This window comes from Coregonus clupeaformis, chromosome 36 (genome assembly GCF_020615455.1).
Source record: "Coregonus clupeaformis isolate EN_2021a chromosome 36, ASM2061545v1, whole genome shotgun sequence".
Lineage (NCBI taxonomy): Eukaryota > Metazoa > Chordata > Actinopteri > Salmoniformes > Salmonidae > Coregonus > Coregonus clupeaformis.
The window spans coordinates 29535452-29556480 of record NC_059227.1 but is presented as its reverse complement, the minus strand read 5'-3'; the positions used below and the strand labels follow the sequence as shown (position 1 = coordinate 29556480).

General features: G+C 43.1%; 1 protein-coding gene across 18 annotated transcripts in view; it reads right to left on the bottom strand.

Annotated features, from left to right (window-relative positions):
- LOC121552070 (receptor-type tyrosine-protein phosphatase kappa) overlaps positions 1–21029 on the bottom strand; it is a 188570-nt gene that overhangs the window by 118610 nt on the left and 48931 nt on the right. For all 18 annotated transcript variants that reach the window (XM_041864742.2, XM_041864741.2, XM_041864747.2 and 15 more), the window contains one exon: positions 17336–17607. In XM_041864742.2, the coding sequence (XP_041720676.1) occupies positions 17336–17607 (272 nt within the window). The remainder of the gene's footprint in view (positions 1–17335; positions 17608–21029) is intronic.

Below are 21029 nucleotides of genomic sequence, written 5' to 3'. Positions count from 1 at the left end.
CTGATGAAACCAAGATTGAACTCATTGGCCTGAATGCCAAGCATCACATCTGGAGGAAACCTGGCACCATCCCTACGGTCAAGCATGGTGGTGGCAGCATCATGCCGTTGGGATGTTTTTCAGCGGCAGGGACTAGGAGACTAGTCAGGAACGAGGCAAAGATGAACGGAGCAAAGTACAGAGAGATCCTTAATGAAAACCTGCTCCAGAGTGCTCAGGACCTCAGACTGGGGCGAAGGTTCACCTTCCAACAGGACAACGACCCTAAGCACACAGCCAAGACAATGCAGGAGTGGCTTTGGGACAAGTCTCTGAATGTCCTTGAGTGGCCCATCCAGAGTCCAGACTGGAACCCGATCGAACATCTCTGGAGAGACCTGAAAATAGCTGTGCAGCAACGCTCCCCATCCAACCTGACAGAGCTCGAGAGGATCTGCATAGAAGAATGGGAGAAATGCCCCAAATACAGGTGTGCCAAGCTTGTAGCGTCATACCCAAGAAGACTCGAGGCTGTAATCGCTGCCAAAGGTGCTTCAACAAAGTACTGAGTAAAGGGTCTGAATACTTATGTAAATGTTATATTTCAGTTATTTATTTTTTATAAATTAACAAACATTTATAAAAACCTATTTTTGCTTTTTCATTATGGGGTATTGTGTGTAGATTGATGAGGGGGGAAAAAACAATTTAATACATTTTAGAATAAGGCTGTAACCTAACAAAATGTGAAAAAGGTCAAGGGGTCTGAATACTTTCCGAAGACACTATAGATTGGAAGTAGCAAGGAGGAGCTAGCTATATAGATTGCAGTTTGTTTATCTGAGTTGTGCTGATGACATTTGACTTGCTATCATTTCATATCGTCATCTGCCTCACCTAAAGCTCATTGTTGTGTGAAGCTACTGTAGACCACCAAGTGCTAACAGTCAGTATCTGGATTACAAGATATCAACAGAGAGGTATATTTTCAGGGTGATTTAAATATTGACTGGCTTTCATCAAGCTGCCCACTCTAGAAAAAGCTTCCAACTGTAACCAGTGCCTGGAACCTGGTTCAGGTTATCAGTCAACCTACTAGGGTAGTTACAAACAGCACAGGAATGAAATCATCAACATGTATTGATCACATCTTTACTAATGCTGCAGACATTTGCTTTAAAGCAGTATCCAAATCCATCGGATGTTGTGATGACAATATCTAGGAAAACCAAAGTTCCAAAGGCTGGGCCTAATATAGTGTATAAGAGGTCATACAATAACTTTTGTAGTGATTCCTATGTTATTGATGTAAATAATATTTGTTGGTCTGTGGTGTGTAATGAGGAGCAACCAGACGCTGCACTTGACACATTTGTGAGTGGAAAATGACTGTATAAACTGTTAAATCCAAGTGGATTGATGAGGAATTGAAAAATTGTATGGTTGAGAGGCATGAGGCAAAATGAATGGGAAATAAGTCTGGCTGCACAACCGATTGGCAAACATACTGCAAATTGAGAAATCATGTGACTAAACAGAATAAAAAGAAGAAGCAACTATACTATGAAACAAAGATAAATGATATAAAGAATGATAATAAAAAGCTTGGGAGCACCTTAAACAAAATGTTGGGCAAAAAGGCAAAACTCTGCTCATTCATTGAATCAGATGACTCATTCATCACAAAACTCACTGATACTGCCAATTACTTTAATGATTTTTTCATTGGCAAGATTAGCAAACGTTGCCTCCTGAGTGGCGCAGCGGTCTAAGGCCCTGCAGTGTTTCAGGCGTCACTACAGATCCCGGTTTGATCCCGGTCGCGACCGGGAGACCCATGAGGGGATGTACAATTGGTCAAGCGTAGTCCGGGTTATGGGAGGGTTTGGCCAGCCGGGATGTCCTTGTCCCATCGCGCTCTAGCGACTCCAGTGGCGGGCCGGGCGCATGCACGATGACACGGTCGTCAGTTTTACGGTGTTTCCTCCAACACATTGGTGCGGCTGGCTTCCGGGTTAAGCGAGCAGTGTGTCAAGAAGCAGTGCGGCTTGGCAGGGTTGTGTTTCGGAGGATGCATGGCGCTCGACCTTCGCCTCTCCCAAGTCCGTATGGGAGTTACAGAGATTGGACAAGACTGTAACTACCAATAGGATATCACGAAATCGGGGAGAAAAAAGGTTTTAAAAAAAAAAAGATCCTACACATCCAAGTATACTGTAACTGATCAAATTATAAAACACAAGCGTTAATATTTTTTTGTCTATCAACAATGACAAGCCACCGGGGTCTGACAACTTGGATGGAAAATTACTGAGGATAATAGCGGATGATATTGCCACTCCTATTTGCCATATCTTCAATCTAAGCCTACTATAAAGTGTGTGCCCTCAGGACAGGAGGGAAGCAAAAGTAATTCCGCTACCCAAGAATAGTAAAGCCCCCTTTACTGGTTCAAATAGCCGACCAATCAGCCTGTTACCAACCCTTAGTAAACTTTTGGAAAAAACAGTGTTCGACCAGATACAATGCTATTTTACTGTAAACAAACTGACAACAGACTTTCAGCACGCTTATAGGGAAGGATATTCAACAAGCACAACACTGACACAAATGACTGATGATTGGCTGAGAGAAATTGTGGGAGCTGTTTTGTTAGACTTCAGTGCGGCTTTTATCGATCATAGTCTGCTGATGGAAAAACGCTTTGAGTAAAGCCAGTGTGTCTATATATGCGGATGACTCAACAATATACACGTCAGCTACTATAGCGAATGAAATGACTGCAACACTTAACAAAGAGCTGCAGTTAGTTTCAGAATGGGTGGCAAGGAATAAGTTAGTCCTAAATATTTCTAAAACTAAAAGCATTGTATTTGGGACAAATCATTCACTAAACCCTAAACCTCAACTAAATCTTGTAATAAATAATGTGGAAATTGAGCAAGTTGAGGTGCCTAAACTGCTTGGAGTAACCTTGGATTGCAAACTGTCATGGTCAAAACATGTTGACAGAACAGTAGCTAAGAAGGGGAGAAGTTTGTCCATAATAAAGCTCTGCCTTTTTAACTACACTATCAACATGTAGAATCAGATTTTAAAAAACAGATAAAAATACACCTTATGGAACAGCGGGGACTGTGAAGAGACACACACACAGGCACAGACACATGTACACATAATAAGACATGCAGTCCACACACACGTAAATTTGGATTTTGTATTGTAGATATGTGATAGTAGAGTAGTGGCCTGAGGGAACACAATTGTGCAAGTTCTCCCACTTAAAAAGATGAGAGAGGCCTGTAATTTTCATCATAGGTACACGTCAACTATGACAGACAAATTGAGAGAAAAAAATCCAGAAAATCACATTGTAGGATTTTTTATGAATTTATTTGCAAATTATGGTGGAAAATAAGTATTTGGTCACCTACAAATAAGCAAGATTTCTGGCTCTCACAGACCTGTAACTTCTTCTTTAAGAGGCTCCTCTGTCCTCCACTCATTACCTGTATTAATGGCACCTGTTTGAACTTGTTATCAGTATAAAATACACCTGTCCACAACCTCAAACAGTCACACTCCAAACTCCACTATGGCCAAGACCAAAGAGCTGTCAAAGGACACCAGAAACAAAATTGTAGACCTGCACCAGGCTGGGAAGACTGAATCTGCAATAGGTAAGCAGCTTGGTTTGAATAAATCAACTGTGGGAGCAATTATTAGGAAATGGAAGACATACAAGACCACTGATAATCTCCCTCGATCTGGGGCTCCGCGCAAGATCTCACCCCGTGGGGTCAAAATGATCACAAGAACGGTGAGCAAAAATCCCAGAACCACACAGGGGGACCTAGTGAATGACCTGCAGAGAGCTGGGACCAAAGTAACAAAGCCTACCATCAGTAACACACTACCGCGCCAGGGACTCAAATCCTGCAGTGCCAGACGTGTCCCCCTGCTTAAGCCAGTACATGTCCAGGCCCGTCTGAAGTTTGCTAGAGTGCATTTGGATGATCCAGAAGAGGATTGGGAGAATGTCATATGGTCAGATGAAACCAAAATATAACTTTTTGGTAAAAACTCAACTCGTCGTGTTTGGAGGACAAAGAGGGCTGAGTTGCATCCAAAGAACACCATATCTACTGTGAAGCATGGGGGTGGAAACATCATGCTTTGGGGCTGTTTTTCTGCAAAGGGACCAGGACGACTGATCCGTGTAAAGGAAAGAATGAATGGGGCCATGTATGGTGAGATTTTGAGTGAAAACCTCCTTCCATCAGCAAGGGCATTGAAGATGAAACGTGTCTGGGTCTTTCAGCATGACAATGATCCCAAACACACCGGCGGGCAACGAAGGAGTGGCTTCGTAAGAAGCATTTCAAGGTCCTGGAGTGGCCTAGCCAGTCTCCAGATCTCAACCCCATAGAAAATCTTTGGAGGGAGTTGAAAGTCTGTGTTGCCCAGCGACAGCCCCAAAACATCACTGCTCTAGAGGAGATCTGCATGGAGGAATGGGCCAAAATACCAGCAACAGTGTGTGAAAACCTTGTGAAGACTTACAGAAAACATTTGACCTGTGTCATTGCCAACAAAGGGTATATAACAAAGTATTGAGAAACTTTTGTTATTGACCAAATACTTATTTTCCACCATAATTTGCAAATAAATTCATAAAAAATCCTACAGTGTGATTTTTTGGAGAAAAAAAATCTCATTTTGTCTGTCATAGTTGACGTGTGCCTATGATGAAAATTACAGGCCTCTCTCATCTTTTTAAGTGGGAGAACTTGCACAATTGGTGGCTGACTAAATACTTTTTTCCCCCACTGTATTTCTATTCTGTACAGGTTTCCTTCTTTTCACTCTGTGAATTAGGTTAGTATTGTGGAGTAACTAAAATGTTGTTGATCCATCCTCAGATTTCTCCTGTCACAGCCATTAAACTCTGTAACTGTTTTAATGTCACTATTGGCCTCATGGTGAAATCCCTGAGTGGTTTCTTTCCTCTCCGTCAACTGAGTTAGGAAGGACGCCTGTATCTTTGTCGTGACTGGGTGTATTGATACACCATCCAAAGTGTAATTAATAACTGCACCATGCTCAAAAGGATATTCAATGTCTGCTTTTTTTTTAACCCTTCTATGCAAGGCATTGGAAAACCTCCCTGGTCTTTGTGGTTGAATCTGTGTTTGAAATTCACTCCTCGACTGAGGGACCTTACAGATAATTGTATGTGTGGGGTGCAGAGATAAGGTAGTCATTCAAAAATCATGTTAAAACAATGCAACTTATTATGTGACTTGTTAAGCAAATATGTACTCTTGAAGTTATTTAGGCTTGCCATAACAAAGGGGTTGAATACGTATTGACTCAAGACATTTCAGCTTTTCATTTTTAATTAATTAGTAAAGAATTATAAAAACATCATTCCACTTTGACATCATGGGGCAATGTGTGTAAGGCAGTAACAAAAAAATATAAATTTAATCAATGTTAAATTCAGGCAATAACACAAGAGAATGTGAAAAAAGTCAAGGGGTGTAAATACTTTCTGAAGGCACTGCATCTACCTCAATTACCTCGTATTCCTGCACATTGACTGTACTGGTATACCTTATATATAGCAAAGTTATCGTTACTCATTGTGTATCTATTATTATTTTTTATTATTACGTGTAGTGGTTTTCTATTATTTCTCTATTTTATTTATCTCTTTATATGGTGTCGAGTAAAGCTTAAACCATGTATTTAGATTGTAGGTAGGTATTGTAGTTAGGTATTGTAGGTAGTTTATCTAGGTAGTTATTGTAGGTAATTATTGTAGGTAAGTATTGTATTCGGCTGAGCCCGGTGAAGCACGAGGCTAGCTAACCCACTACCTGGACCAATAAAGCTAGCTAGCGGGTAGCTACTGGTAACTATTAGCAACTGTGGATAGTTGTTTCCAATGTTATTTCATGCTTAAGAGTACCTGTAATTATGCCAGCTAGCTACCTACCATTCAGCTGTTTTTCTAATCTAATTATCTGAAGCATTAACATTAGGTAGTTAGTAGCTACTGTACTCGAAATGTAGCTAGCTTGTTGCTACCTTGATAGCTAACTAAAGAGACGCTTTCTCTCCATTGGGACAGACGCGAACTGGCTAAATCGATTTAGTAGCTAGCTTTATACTTAACTAGCTAACAGTAGCTACTAAAGGTAAGTTATAACCTACATTTATTTTTACATACTGGTAACCAGAGTCGTTCAAAAGGAATTCAAGACATGGGTGACTAGTTAACGTTAGCTTGGCTCTCTCTGTGTGTTTCATACCGTGGGAGGAGGGGTTGGTTCGTTGACAGAGAGCAATGGCTAGCTAATATGCTAACTATTCTAGCTAGCTAACTAACTGGCTGAATAAGTTGACGACGTACTCACTCAAACTGTCAAAACTAACCCCAAAACTTTACACAACGTTAGACACGGAGACGAATGATCTGTTTAGCGTGTTAACAAAACTAACCCCAAAACTAACCCCAAAATCCAGGTCCTCTGTAGCTCAATTGGTAGAGCATGGCGCTTATTTTTTTATTTGTGTTTTTAATGTAAAAAAAAAAATTCTTCTTTTTTGTCATTTAGCAGACACTCTTATCCAGAGCGACTTACAGTTAGTGAGTACATACATATTTGTATTTATTTTTCATACTGGCCCCCCGCGGGAATCGAACCCACAACCCTGGCGTTGCAAACACCATGCTCTACCAACATCCCTGCCGGCCATTCCCTCCCCTACCCTGGACGACGCTGGGCCAATTGTGCGCCGCCCCATGGGTCTCCCGGTCACGGCCGGCTACGACAGAGCCTGGATTCGAACCAGGATCTCTAGTGGCACAGCTAGCACTGCGATGCAGTGCCTTAGACCACTGCGCTTGTAACGCCAAGGTAGTGGGTTCGATCCCCGGGACCCCCCGTACGTAAAAATGTATGCACACATGACTGTAAGTCGCTTTGGATAAAAATGTCTGCTAAATGGCTTATTATTATAATATTATTAACACACTATTGGTAGTTTGTTGTAACCGAGTATTGGTGCTAAACCATGTTATTGGAAGCTAGCATGCTAGTTAGCTATGGCGTCATAGGATACGGTGCCCTGGGCGGTTTTCAGCTGAATAAACTAAGTTAGAGTCTATAACTAGAAAACATTGAACCGCTGTAGTTTACAACAATGATAATTTCTAAAGTGGAAGTTGGGAGAATTATATTTGAGTGTTTCAGTGAAATGTAAGTGAGGGAGGCCCCGCTCTCTCGCTTTTCCAGATGTTTAGTTAATTTCATTCCGATCTCCTTTGCATTAATGTAGCCTTTTCTGTAGCCTGTCAACTATGTGTCTGTCTATCCCTGTTCTCTCCTCTCTGCACAGGCCATACAAACGCTTCACACCGCGTGGCTGCTGCCACTCTAATCTGGTGGTCCCTGCGCGCACGACCCACGTGGAGTTCCAGGTCTCCAGCAGCCTCTGGAACTGCCGTTCTGCGGCCAACAAGGCAGAGTTAATCTCAGCCTATGCTACCCTCCAGTCCCTCGACTTCTTGGCGCTGACGGAAACAAGGATTTCCACAGAAAACATTGCTACTCCTACTGCTCTTTCCTCGTCTGATCATGTGTTCTCGCATACCCATCTGTCTATCTCCTCATTTGAATTCCATGCTGTCACATTTGAATTCCATGCTGTCACAGTCACTAGCCCATTCAGGCTTCACATCCTTATCATTTATCGCCCTCCAGGTTCCCTTGGAGAGTTCATCAATGAGGTTGACGCCTTCATAAGTTCCTTTCCTGAGGATGGCTCACCCCTCACAGTTCTGGGTGACTAACCTCCCTATGTCTGCATTTGACTCATTTCTCTCTGCCTCCTTCTTTCCACTCCTTTCCTCTTTTGACCTCACCCTCTCACTGTCCCCCCCTACTCACAAGGCAGGCAATATGCTTGACCTCATCTTTACTAGATGCTGTTCTTCTACTCATCTCACTGCAACTCCCCTCCAAGTCTCCGACCACTACTTTGTATCCTTTTCTCTCTCGCACTCCTCCAACACTACTCACTCTGCCCCTACTCAGATGGTAATGTGCCGTCGCAACCTTCGCTCTCTCTCTCCCGCTACTCTCTCCTCTTCCATCCTATCATCTCTTCCCTCTGCTAAATCCTTCTCCCTCCGATCTCCTGATTCTGCCTCCTCAACCCTCCTCTCCTCCCTTTCTGCATCTTTTGACTCTCTATGTCCCCTATCCTCCCGGCCGGCTCGGTCCTCCACTCCTGCTCCGTGGCTTGACGACTCATTGTGAGCTCACAGAACAGGGCTCCGGGCAGCCGAGCGGAAATGGAGGAAAACTAGACTCCCTGCGGACCTGTCATCTTTTCACTCCCTCCTCTCTACATTCTCTTCCTCTGTTTCTGCTGCTAAAACCACTTTCTACCACTCTAAATTTCAAGCCTCTGCCTCTAACCCTAGGAAGCTCCTTGCCACCTTCTCCTCCCTGCTGAATCCTCCTTCTCCTCCCCCTCCCTCCCTCTCTGTGGATGACTTCATCAACCATTTTGAAAAGAAGGTTGACGACATCCGATCCTCATTTATTAAGTCAAATGACACCGCTGGTCCTGCTCACACTGCCCTACCCTATGCTTTGACTTCTTTCTCCCCTCTCTCTCCAGATGAAATCTTGCGACTTGACCCTATCCCCTCCTCTCTTCTCCAGACCATTTCCGGAGACCTTCTCCCTTACCTCACCTCGCTCATCAACTCATCCTTGACCGCTGGCAATGTCCCTTCCATCTTCAAGAGAGCGAGAGTTGCACCCCTCCTCAAAAAACCTACACTCGATCCCTCCGATGTCAACAACTACAGACCAGTATCCCTTCTTTCGATTCTCTCCAAAACTCGAGCGTGCTGTCTCTAGCCAACTCTCCTGCTATCTCTCTCAGAATGACCTACTTGATCCAAACCAGTCAGGTTTCAAGACTGGTCATTCAACTGAGACTGCTCTTCTCTGTGTCACAGAGGCTCTCCACACTGCGAAAGCTAACTCTCTCTCCTCTGCTCTTATCCTTCTAGACCTATCTGCTGCCTTTGATACTGTGAACCATCAGATCCTCCTCTCCACCCTCTCCGAGTTGGGCATCTCCGGCGCTGCTCACGCTTGGATTGCGTCTTACCTGACAGGTCGCTCCTACCAGGTGGCGTGGCGAGAATCTGTCTCTGCACCACGTGCTCTCACCACTGGTGTCCCCAGGGCTCAGTTCTAGGCCCTCTTCCTATTCTCTCTATACATCAAGTCACTTGGCTCTGTCATATCCTCACATGGTCTCTCCTATCATTGCTACGCAGACGACACACAATTCATTTTCTCCTTTCCCCCTTCTGATACCAAGTTGGCAAATTGCATCTCTGCATGTCTGGCAGACATATCAGTGTGGATGTCGGAGCTGCTCTTCCTCCCGGGGAAGGACTGCCCGCTCCATGATCTCGCCATCACGGTTGACAACTCCATTGTGTCCTCCTCCCAGAGTGCAAAGAACCTTGGCGTGACCCTGGACAACACCCTGTCGTTCTCCGCTAACATCAAAGCGGTGACCTGATCCTGCAGGTTCATGCTCTACAACATTTGCAGAGTACGACCCTACCTTACACAGAAAGCGGCACAGGTCCTAATCCAGGAACTTGTTATCTCCCGTCTGGATTACTGCAACACGCTGTTGGCTGGGCTCCCTGCCTGTGCCATTAAACCTCTACAACTTATCCAGAATGCTGCAGCCCGTCTGGTATTCAACCTTCCCAAGTTCTCTCATGTCACCCCGCTCCTCCACACACTCCACTGGCTTCAGTTGAGGCTCGCATCTACTACAAGACCATGGTGCTTGCCTACGGAGCTGTGAGGGGAATGGCACCTCCTTACCTTCAGGCTCTGATCAGACCCTACACCCAAACGAGGGCACTATGTTCATCCACCTCTGGCCTGCTAGACCCCCTACCTCTACGGAAGCACAGTTCCCGCTCAGCCCAGTCAAAGCTATTCGCTGCTCTGGCACCCCAATGGTGGAACAAGCTCCCCCACGACGCCAGGACAGCGGAGTCACTGACCACCTTCCGTAGACACTTGAAACCCTACCTCTTTAACGAATACCTGGAATAGTATAAAAGTAATCCTTCTACCCCCCTCCCCCACCCCCCCCATAAAAAAAAGTGGTTGTCCCACTGGCTATCATAAGTTGAATGCACCAATTTGTAAGTCGCTCTGGATAAGAGCGTCTACTAAATGACGTAAATGTAAATCTCTGCATTGTTGAGAAGGGCCAGTAACTAAGCATTTCACTGCTAGTCCACACCTGTTGCTTTCGAAGCATGTGGCGAATAATATTTGATTTGAGACTGCAGCTGGGCTGGACCTGCATGCGCTGCACATACAACCATGATGTCAGCAACTCCTGCCATCCAGGCTGGTTATTGTGTGTGTGTGTGTGTGTGTGTGTGTGTGTGTTTGTGTGTGTGAAAGAGGGGGGAAGCTGTAATAGATTTTTTGCTCAATATTATCAATTTGTTCACTGTGATTGTAACCCAGTTCTATCAAAAATTCATACTAGACACTTCTGTGGTCTGCAAGTGAATAATATACAATACCGTTCAAAAGTTTGGGGTCACTTAGAAATGTCCTTGTTTTCGAAAGAAAAGCAATTTTTTTGTCCATTAAAATAACATCAAATTGATCAGAAATACAGTGTAGACATTTGTAATGTTGTAAATGGCTATTGTAGCTGGAAACAGCTGATGTTTAATGGAATATCTACATAGGCTTACAGAGGCCCATTATCAGCAACCATCAGTCCTGTGTGCCAATGGCACGTTGTGTTTGCTAATCCAAGTTTATCATTTTAAAAGGCTAATTGATCACTAGAAAACCCTTTTGCAATTATGTTAGCACAGCTGAAAACTGTTGTGCTGATTAAAGAAGCAATACAACTGGCCTTCTTGAGACTAGTTGAGTATCTGGAGCATCAGCAATTGTGGGTTCGATTACAGGCTCAAAATGGCCAGAAACAAATAACTTTCTTCTGAAAATCAGTCAGTCTATTCTTGTTCTGAGCAATGAAGGCTATTCCATGCGAGAAATTGCCAAGAAACTAAAGATCTTGTACAACGCTGTGTACTACTCCCTTCACAGAACAGCGCAAACTGGCTCTAACCAGAATAGAAAGAGGAGTGGGAGGCCCCGGTGCACAACTGAGCAAGAGGACAAATACATTAGAGTGTCTAGTTTGAGAAACAGGTGCCTCACAGGTCCTCAACTGGCAGCTTCATTAAATAGTACCTGCAAAACACCAGTCTCAACGTCAACAGTGAAGAGGCGACTCCGGGATGCTGACCTACTAGGCAGAGTTGCAAAGAGAGAGAGAATAGAGAGAGCAAGAGAGAGAGAAGAGAGAGGAAGAGATAGAGGAAGAGAGAGGAGAGGAAGAGAGGAAAAGAGAGATAAAGAGAGAGAGGCAGAGAGAAATGAGAGGAAGAGAGAGGGAGAGAGAGATTAGAGGAAGAGAGAGGGGAAGAGAGAGAGGGAGAGAAAGGAAGAGAGAGGAAGAGAGGAAGAGAGAGAAAGAGAGGAGAGGAAGAGAGGAAGAGAGAGAGGAAGAGAGGAGAGGAAGAGAGAGAGGAAGAGAGGAGAGGAAGAGAGAGAGAGGGAGAGAGAGAGAGGGAGAGAGAAAGGAAGAGAGAGAGAGGAAGAGAGAGAGGAAGGCATTCTTTATTTAATTCTTTCTCTCAACTTGATCCATTGATTCCAGAAAGAGCTCTGCTTATCAATATTATCACATATGCAACCAACCCAAGTAGGAATATCAGAAAATGATACTCAACCCTCGAGAGTCTTTAAACAAACTACGGCTGTGACTTGGAAATATACAGCAAACATTGTTGGAGATGCAAAGACGCGCGTGCGAGCTCTCTCTCTCTCTCTCTCACACACACACACACACACACACACACACACACACACACACAATCCGTCTGCCAGTCACCCACTCATCACATGGGGGGATGTATCACCTTACCTGCCAGAGAGAGAGAGGCCTGGAGAGGAGATGAGGGAGGGAGGGAGGAAAGTAGGAGAGGAGGAGAGACACTCTGCTGGAGGAGCTACACAACCCTCCCCCATCACCCATCTGCATTTATTCCGCTGATCATTACCACAGCACTCACAGAGTAAACACTGTCAGAAGAAATATCACAATTGATACAAATGTGACAAGGGAAAAGCCTTTTTTTTCTCCGCAGGAGCAGTCCGGGAGATGTCACTCATTATGTCTATGGGGGGAGAAAATAAAATATGTGTTGAAATGTCTGCCTTTAAAGTAAGATGCAGCACCCTGTTTTAAGGCCTCCGATGGGATGTGCACTGCTGCGCAGACTCTCTCTCTCCTCCAGGATGGCCCATTAGAAGCAATATATTCTGGCTTCAGACTCCCTCCCATGATTCCTCACAGGGCGGTTCATAGGAGGCGCATCCCTCATAGTTGAAGAGTAATCTCTAGCTTTTTGTGATCAATTTCAATGTATCATTTCACCCGCTGCATGCCGGCGGAGGAGCAATCTCCATAAGCGCTGATTAAGCCATACATTACCTTAATACGGCAGAGAGTCCCGACAATAATGAAGTAAGGGGCTTCAGAAAACATAAAAAATGTTTTGAGGTACAAAAGTGATACTCTACCTTATTAACATTGATTGTTTCCGTATTCAGATCAATCGCTGGGGCCAAATTAGAGTGATTGCACTCGGAGAGATCGAGTCTGAAGCGTGATGAGAGGGAGGGAGGGGAGAGGCCTGTAGTGTGTGTAGATGTTCACTCAGATTGTAGCTAACTGAGAACAAATTAAATGACCAAAATCAAACCACTAAACCAGGGATAGGATATCTACCGAATATAGAATCAACACTGACCACAATGGAAGGGCCAACTCAAGTCTTTTCAAGGGCTCAGGCTCATTTCACTTCAATAAGAATTAGACTCTAGAATCCATAGCGAGTGTGGCTCTAATCATGTTAATCATCTTAAGAGTGTGTCATTAACACTAATTAAATGACCCTAATGAATTTATTGCATCGCTCTGCTCCGGCTGGAGAAAGCCCTCGGTGCAAGAATGCAATTTAACTCAATGTAGCACAGTCAGCACCTTCCAAGAGGTCAGATATGGACTGTCATGATAAGACCTGTTATTTGTACTCAACAGGAGGGCTGCATTCACACACACACAGCCTTCTGCAGGCCATCTATAGGTTCAGACACAGTCAGAGAGTCAGGAATGAGTCTGAGTTGGGAGGGCAGAAAGCCAAGATAATGAGGGGGAACGGGGGGTGGAGGGTTGACGAGAGGAGGTGGAACGATCTTGACAAGAGATGCCAGCCCTCAGCCTTCAGACCTCAACTCTCCCCAACAACATGTTCCTTCCTTTCCACTCACATACACACACATTTGCACAAACCAACCCCCACCCACACCAAGTGTACACAACCAGGAGTGGCTTGCCCTCTCTCACACTCCTTGTGACTCACACTCCTGTAAGACCTCACTTGCCACTCCATTAATTAAAACTTTTAGGAAGAAGAGCACACACCCCTGAAGACAACTAGAGCGGACGGCTCTGGACAGCAGGTAAGGCCATTTAGGTCAGTATCCATGGAAATTAGTCAACATTGTCTGAAGAGACACACAAATACTCTATTGATATATCACACATGCATGACCATTTCACTAATGTGTGCTCAGCTGCTAACATTACATTCTGGCATAATACCTGACAATATTCTATGTTTAACACTCCCCAGAAAGTATGTAATCTCACTTCTAACATATCATTAACCATTCCTTATGACATGTTTAATCAACCCTATTTAGTCATTTATTTAAATGCACATGCCAGAAATAAAGACCTATTATAAAGGTAAAATCACATGATTCACTATAGTAACAGACAATATTTACACACAAAATGACCAGCTGTCAAATCAAAGGTGACAAAGACACCAAAGTTCAAGGTGATGTGGATTCAGAGAAATGCAGACAAACATAAAATAAACAGCAGCCTCAGAGAGGGAAAGAAAAAGAGAGAGAGAGAGAAAGCGAGAGAGACGGAGAGAATGAGAGAACCAGAAAGAGACACGCTGGCACTGGCCCTAATGCTTCATTAGTTTCTCACCTCTGATATTAGAGGCTATTAATTATAAACGCACTGCTCTCCTAAATGATCCCTAATCCCCTGTGTGTAGTCTAATTTACAGGCTAAATGATCCCTAATCCCCTGTGTGTAGTCTAATTTACAGGCTAAATGATCCCTAATCCCCTGTGTGTAGTCTAATTTACAGGCTAAATGATCCCTAATCCCCTGTGTGTAGTCTAATTTACAGGCTAAATGATCCCTAATCCCCTGTGTGTAGTCTAATTTACAGGCTAAATGATCCCTAATCCCCTGTGTGTAGTCTAATTTACAGGCTGAAATGTCTAAGCTTGCTCCGCTCTCTGCAGGGGATCCGGGATGGGGGTGTGGGGCTGTCAGGTGTCTATGAGGGGATCCTTTCCCAGCACACCTTTTGGAAGACAGCAGCTCAGTGGGAGACGCAAAATGTCTTTCAGCAGGGGAGGAAAAATGGGTTGATGAGTCACCCACTAAATCTCTGGCCTACAATAAAAAAGTATTTGTTTTACCCGAATGTGGTTTATACTGTTTTAGTAAGCTGCTTTTGTGAAATAGCTAGAGTTATGAATCAACACTGAAAAATACTAAATTGATGAGTTGATGATGGGATATATGGATGGACCCTTTTTTAAAATAATCTTGATTGAATAAATTGAAAATCTAGATGTGTGCAATGCACTTATTACAAAATGTGCTTAACTTAGAATATATAAAAAATGTAATGACTACTTGTGACCAGCAGAGGCAACCATCTACAATGAAACAAAGACACAAGCACACACACACACCTGTGGCCAAGCCTCTTTTCCTATTCCTCAATAGCTCACTCCAATGTATGTACACCTCCTTATCTTTTCAGATGCTTTATCAAATTAAACATTTCATAACATGCTCATGGAATTGAATGGTCCTATTTCATCTCTCACCTCTGACTACACTACTATTCTGGTATTACAGCAAAGTGTCATCACAGACGCATGTGGAAACACAGGAGTGTCCAATTACACTAGCCAATGTCAGCATGACAGCATGTCAGGCCTTTACAAATCTAGCTCTGACACCACGGGCAAAGGACACCAAAAAAACCTCAAATCTGATTGGAATAATAAGAATACGCACCAGCCACTTAAAATTCCCCATCACTCCTAGATGATGTGTTGACCAGAGTACTGAATCATTAATTCCTTCCAATTAGTGACATGACAGGCCACGGGTTTCATTAACCACACAGAGAGAAGAGGAGACAGCAAAATGCTAACGAAAGGGAGGCGAGCTTACGGAATCAAATCCCATTCCAAAAGGCGGATAAATAAAGTATCTGAAGAGCGAAAGGAAGGAGAGAGGGAGAAGAGGCGAAAGGAGAGAGGACACCAGGTACATGGCCATTTGATAATCACACTAAATCTAGTCCAACGTCTTTAGCTTTCAAAGTCTCCGCTCTTATCAATCAACATGCATTCTGAATATTCAAATCAGTTTTTAGTCATTTACGGCATCTTGCATGGTTACATTGGAGGGGAACTGCAAGGGAAATAAAACCTGCCTCCGCTTATGTTATAAGCTGCAGCAGCGGCAGCAGCAGCGATTAACAGGACTCTGAGGATAAAGAACCTGGCTATCACCCTTGTTCCTGTTTCACAGCCTTTCAGAGGTATAGCTCTGGGCAGTTAGGATTGTCACCCCTGAATACCTCGCTGAGAACCCATACTTAGGGCTGGGATGTTAGGGTTGTCAGACCGGCTTTAGATGGGACAGAGTGATATGCAGCTATCCTGCCGGGCCCCTCCGGCATACACAGCCACACACATTGCCTGTGTGCCCCAGTATCCACTCCTGAGTCCTGAGTCCCGGTCAACACTGATAAATCAGTGACCTAGCTTGAGCTCCACTCAGCCACATTGCTACAAGCCAAGTCCTCATTACTGTGTGTGTATTGTGTGTGTGTGTGTGTGTGTGTATGTATGTGTGACTCTGTGTGTGTGTTTGCATGCATGTGTGCGTGCCTCTATGCGTGTGTGTTGTTGGACTTATTAGTACCAGTCATTCCTTATTTTAGGACCACATCCCTGACAGGTGAACCCAAGGGCAGAACAGTGCTGTAGGTCTTCTTCCCCTCTCCATACCTCCTCCTTAACTATCCATTCTCATTACAGAGCTGGCTACTTGAGAGCTTTGCTTATCAGTTGTAAATCTGACTTTAAGGAAGGATTAATGATCTTAATCTTAAGTGATTCATAATCACTCCCAATTTACACTCCTCCTAAAAAAAAAAGTATTTACCTGGGAGTAATTAACCACTTTTTCTATTCATGGTGCATGATTATGCATGACATTATACTATAGGTAATAATTTAAGGGAGGCAACAATTAGTTAAGCAGTTTATTTGCCCAAAACGGAGCAAAATGAATAGGCAATAAAAATGAATAAATAAACAAGAAATCAATTGAATGACCACACTGACATTTGGAGAACTATGCATTTGCCTATGTTCATGACGATTAGACGCATCACAATCAATATGACATTTGAGAAATTAATTCCTATTGATATGGAATCAGTTCATTGCCCGTGCCCTCTCAATAATAATTATTTTAATAAATAAACTACCATCATTTATATTCTTTATGTTATTTTCCGGATCCTGACTAATTGGAGAATATAATTGTGAGTGGTAAAGAAAATAACAATTCAAGATCATCAATTTTCCCAAGCCTTAACATAGACATAAATTAACATTCACTCAGACCAGTGAACAAGAGACATACAGCCAATAGGTTAATCTCAATATCACTGCTACAGAGGCCTTGGTCTATATGTATAAAGTGTCTCAGAGTAGGAGAGCTGATCTAGGATCTAAAAGTAAAAACTTATCCTAGATCAGCACTCCTACTCAGACATTTGAATGGCCCCAGATGGATACTTATAGCATTTTATTCTATTTTATCTATATTATTATTATTATTATTATTATTATTATTATTATTATTATTATTATTAATAACTGCATTGTTGGGAAAGAGCTCTCAAGTAAGAATTTCACTGTACTGTTTTACACCTGTTGTATCCTGTGCACGTGGCAAACAAACATTGAAACTTAATAGGTAATGCAGTGGTGTAGGGTCTATGTACCTGATACTCGTTAGGCCAGAAGGTACTGACGGCCAGCTCAGCCCGGAGCCAGTCCTTCCCGGTGAAGCTAGTCACATTCCAGATGGGATTAGCCAGGGGACCTTTGTTGACCTTCACCAGGATGTTCAGCGTCCCCGGGCTGGAGCCATCTTGGGTGTACAATAAGTAGTTGAAGTCAATACAGTGGGTGTCGTTTTCCTTCATTACTGGCAGCTGAATGCGGGCCTTCTCTCCAGCATCGTGCTGGGAGGAGTCCACCATCATGTAGGAACCTGAGGGGGGATAGGAGAAAGAGAAGATGGGGCATTATAGGACATGGAGAGAAGAAGGGCCTAGAGTCAGACTTTCAGCGAGCTAAGTGTTTCCCACTCCACTTTAAGTGGTCCAATCCCATTGCGCACACACTGGTTGAATCAACATTGTTTCCACGTCATTTCAATGAAATTACATAGAACCAACATGGAATAGACGTTGAATTGACATCTGTGCCCAGTGGGATGTTTCTTAGTAGCAAACTTTGGGTAAAGAGCAAACAAAGAAAAACATTTCAAAGGACATTTAATTGATTGAATACAGTTTGATCCACTAAATGAGAACAAATAAGATTATTTTTTGAACATGTCCATGTAGAGTTCAATGCAGGTAATTTACCTTTGAAGGAACAAACTACACTGAACAAAAATATAAATGCAACATGTAAAGTGCTGGTCCCATGTTTCATGAGCTGAAATAAAATATCCCAGAAATGTTCCATACGCACAAAAAAAAGCATATTTCTCTAAAATGTTGTGCACAGATTTGTTTACATCCCTGTTAGTTAGCATTTGATCCTTTGTCAAGGAGGAGTATTTCTGTCTGTAATAAAGCCCTTTTGTAGGGAAAAACTCATTCTGATTGGCTGGGCCTGGCTCCCCAGTGGGTGGGCCTGGCTCCCCAAGTGGGTGGATCTATGCCCTCCCAGGCCCACCCATGGCTGTGCCCCTGCCCAGTCATGTGAAATCCATAGATTAGGGCCTAATTAATTCATTTCAATTGACTGATTTCCTTATATGAACTGTAACTCAGCAAAATCTTTGAAATTGTTGCATGTTGCGTTTATATTTTTGTTCATCAAATATCATTCCTATTGGAAGCTTTCTTCTGCATGATTTGAATCTATTTTGCTGATATCCCCTTAAGCAAGACACCAAGGCCTCATTTTATAACCATTTGTCACAAAAACAGTACATCTGTTCACCATTTTCAGGCCTGTCAAATCAAAATATCAAATTGCATTCCTATTGGAAGCTTTCTTCTGCATGATTTGAATCAGTTTTGCTGATATTCCCTTAAGCAAGACACCAAGGCCTCATTTAATAACCATTTGTCACAAAAACAGTACATCTGTTCACCATTTTCAGGCCTGTCAAATCAATGAATCCAATTCAAGCTCAGTTCTGATTATCCATATTGCAAGAAAACTCTGAACCAACATCGCGTGTATAGCTCCAAGCAAAGATACATTTGTAAGAAATATTTTAGGAAGCCATCTGGCAGTGTTTTATGTGTGCTGGGTTTTTTAAATGAAGATGATTTGCTGTGAAGTGGACAATATTTTCAAGGCATTGGTCTGAATGATTGATCTGCTTTCATCTAGGTAGGACAAATACAGAGAAAACAGGAGGGTCTTTGGAGTGCTGCAGTGGTATACATCTTCTTGATTTGTGGTACAACAAACAGCTTTTTGGAAATGTGCATTTTTATTTAATTTTTTTATTTAACTAGGCAAGTCAGTTAAGAACAAATTCTTATTTACAATGACGGCCTACACCGGCCAAACCCGGACGACGCTGGGCCAATTTTGCGCTGCCCTCTGGGACTCCCAATCACGGCCGGTTGTGATACAGCCTGGAATCAAAGCAGGGGGTCTGTAGTGACGTCTCAAGCACTGAGATGCAGTGCCGCTGCGCCACTCGGGAGCCCATTCACGAATAGCTAATCGTTGAAAGGTATACATTTCCAAACATTTCAGTCAAAGACCTTTGAAATGGTTTGTGTTCAAAGGCAAGTTTTTGTCATTGGGAACAATGGGAGTTTGACTGTTCAAAGTTTGTTTTAGGAAAACTTAAAGAAAGCCTACCTCTCCAAAGCTAGGTGATCGGCACTCCCCTCTCAACACCCCTCTTCCCCCTCCCTACCCCCTCCCTGACTAACCGTTCCAGGCCAGGCAGTGTTTCTCATCAAGGTACAAAATAAACATGAGGCCTAAAAAACGTGAAGAAACGTGTCTGTTTCTCTCTCATGCATTACTTCTTTATGAGAGAGCGATCAGCAAGCTGTCAGAGGAAAAACGAAAGAAATGGCAACAGAATTGCCAACAGTCAAAAGCTGTTGGCAATTCTATTTCGCAAAACTATGATTTTATTTATTTATTTCACTTCCCCACTAAAGCTCAAACATAGGAAGTCCAAAGATGAACAAAATCAATACTTTTTTTCCTATTAAAAATCATTGGACTTTGTTCTGAGAGGGAAATAATCGTACAGCAATAATGAAAATGGTAGTAATGGGAATAATTTGCTAAACAGCGTTTGAAATCATCTTTGATTCAGGTAGATTCAAAACAAACAAATTCACCACATCTCTTCTGTTTGTGCCTCCAAATTAAAACTTTAACATGATAGTCTGTCATCTCTCTGAATTACACAGCCTCAAAAAGCACTATCCTAATGTTTGAAAACTGCACTCCTTACGCTCAACTTTACACAACACATATGCACTCATTTAGCCTACATGTAAGTCTTTCACATCAACCCCCGGACTCTCAATGAGCTGAAAGGTGTGTTGAATGTACAGTGTTGAAAACCATTCCTGAGGTAGCCCTGGGAGGAGAAACACCTCAGGGAACACATTTCTGTCAGTTTAATAGCCACTCGTCTCCAATCTGCATCAGAAAGACTATTTTCCAGAGAATGTGAGCAGCTTCTACCCATATGGCCCGTCCTTGTTGTGGTAATTGTTGGGTAAACACCCATTTATCAAACCAGGTCATGAACAACATGGTGATCAGGTGTCAGGAGTAAAGTGGCTTTGTGAAATGACTATGGTGATCCACCGTATCATTTTACTCATGAATGGTCACTTGTGTCTCAATGCAAATTGCTTTGGGTCACAGTCTAGTAAATATATTGTGTCTGTTTTATGATTGATTCCACATTTAATGTCGGAAGAACCACTTAGGCCCCTTAGAATGGCGTTTTTTACTTGAGGCATGACATGATGACAAACCAAGATCAAGCAATGTGTCTCAATGAAGGCTAAGCAGTATTTCAGGATGCAGCTGAGTCCACTCTTAAACCAGGGCTGAAAACACCAGAAACCAGGCCTCCCCTCAACTACTGCTTTACGACAAATTACAAACCTACATTTTCTAAAAAGCAACAACCTGCAATTAAGATCGGGCCAAACCCTGGTGTTGAGTTGAATACAGCGCTGCTCTGCCATAAAGCACTGGTTTCTCAATAGTGTCAGGGGAGGGAGTGCCACAGACTAGTGATGTGGTGGTATTCCTCTTCAGCACTCCAGAACATTGGATCTGATAAAGCCTTTGGCCTGGGGAACAGGGGAAGGCCTAAGCCTGCTATCTCACTCAGAGCTCAAGCCCTCAGGGCTCTCTCTCACTAACTCAGCCTGGCCTGCTATCAGTCTACATCAA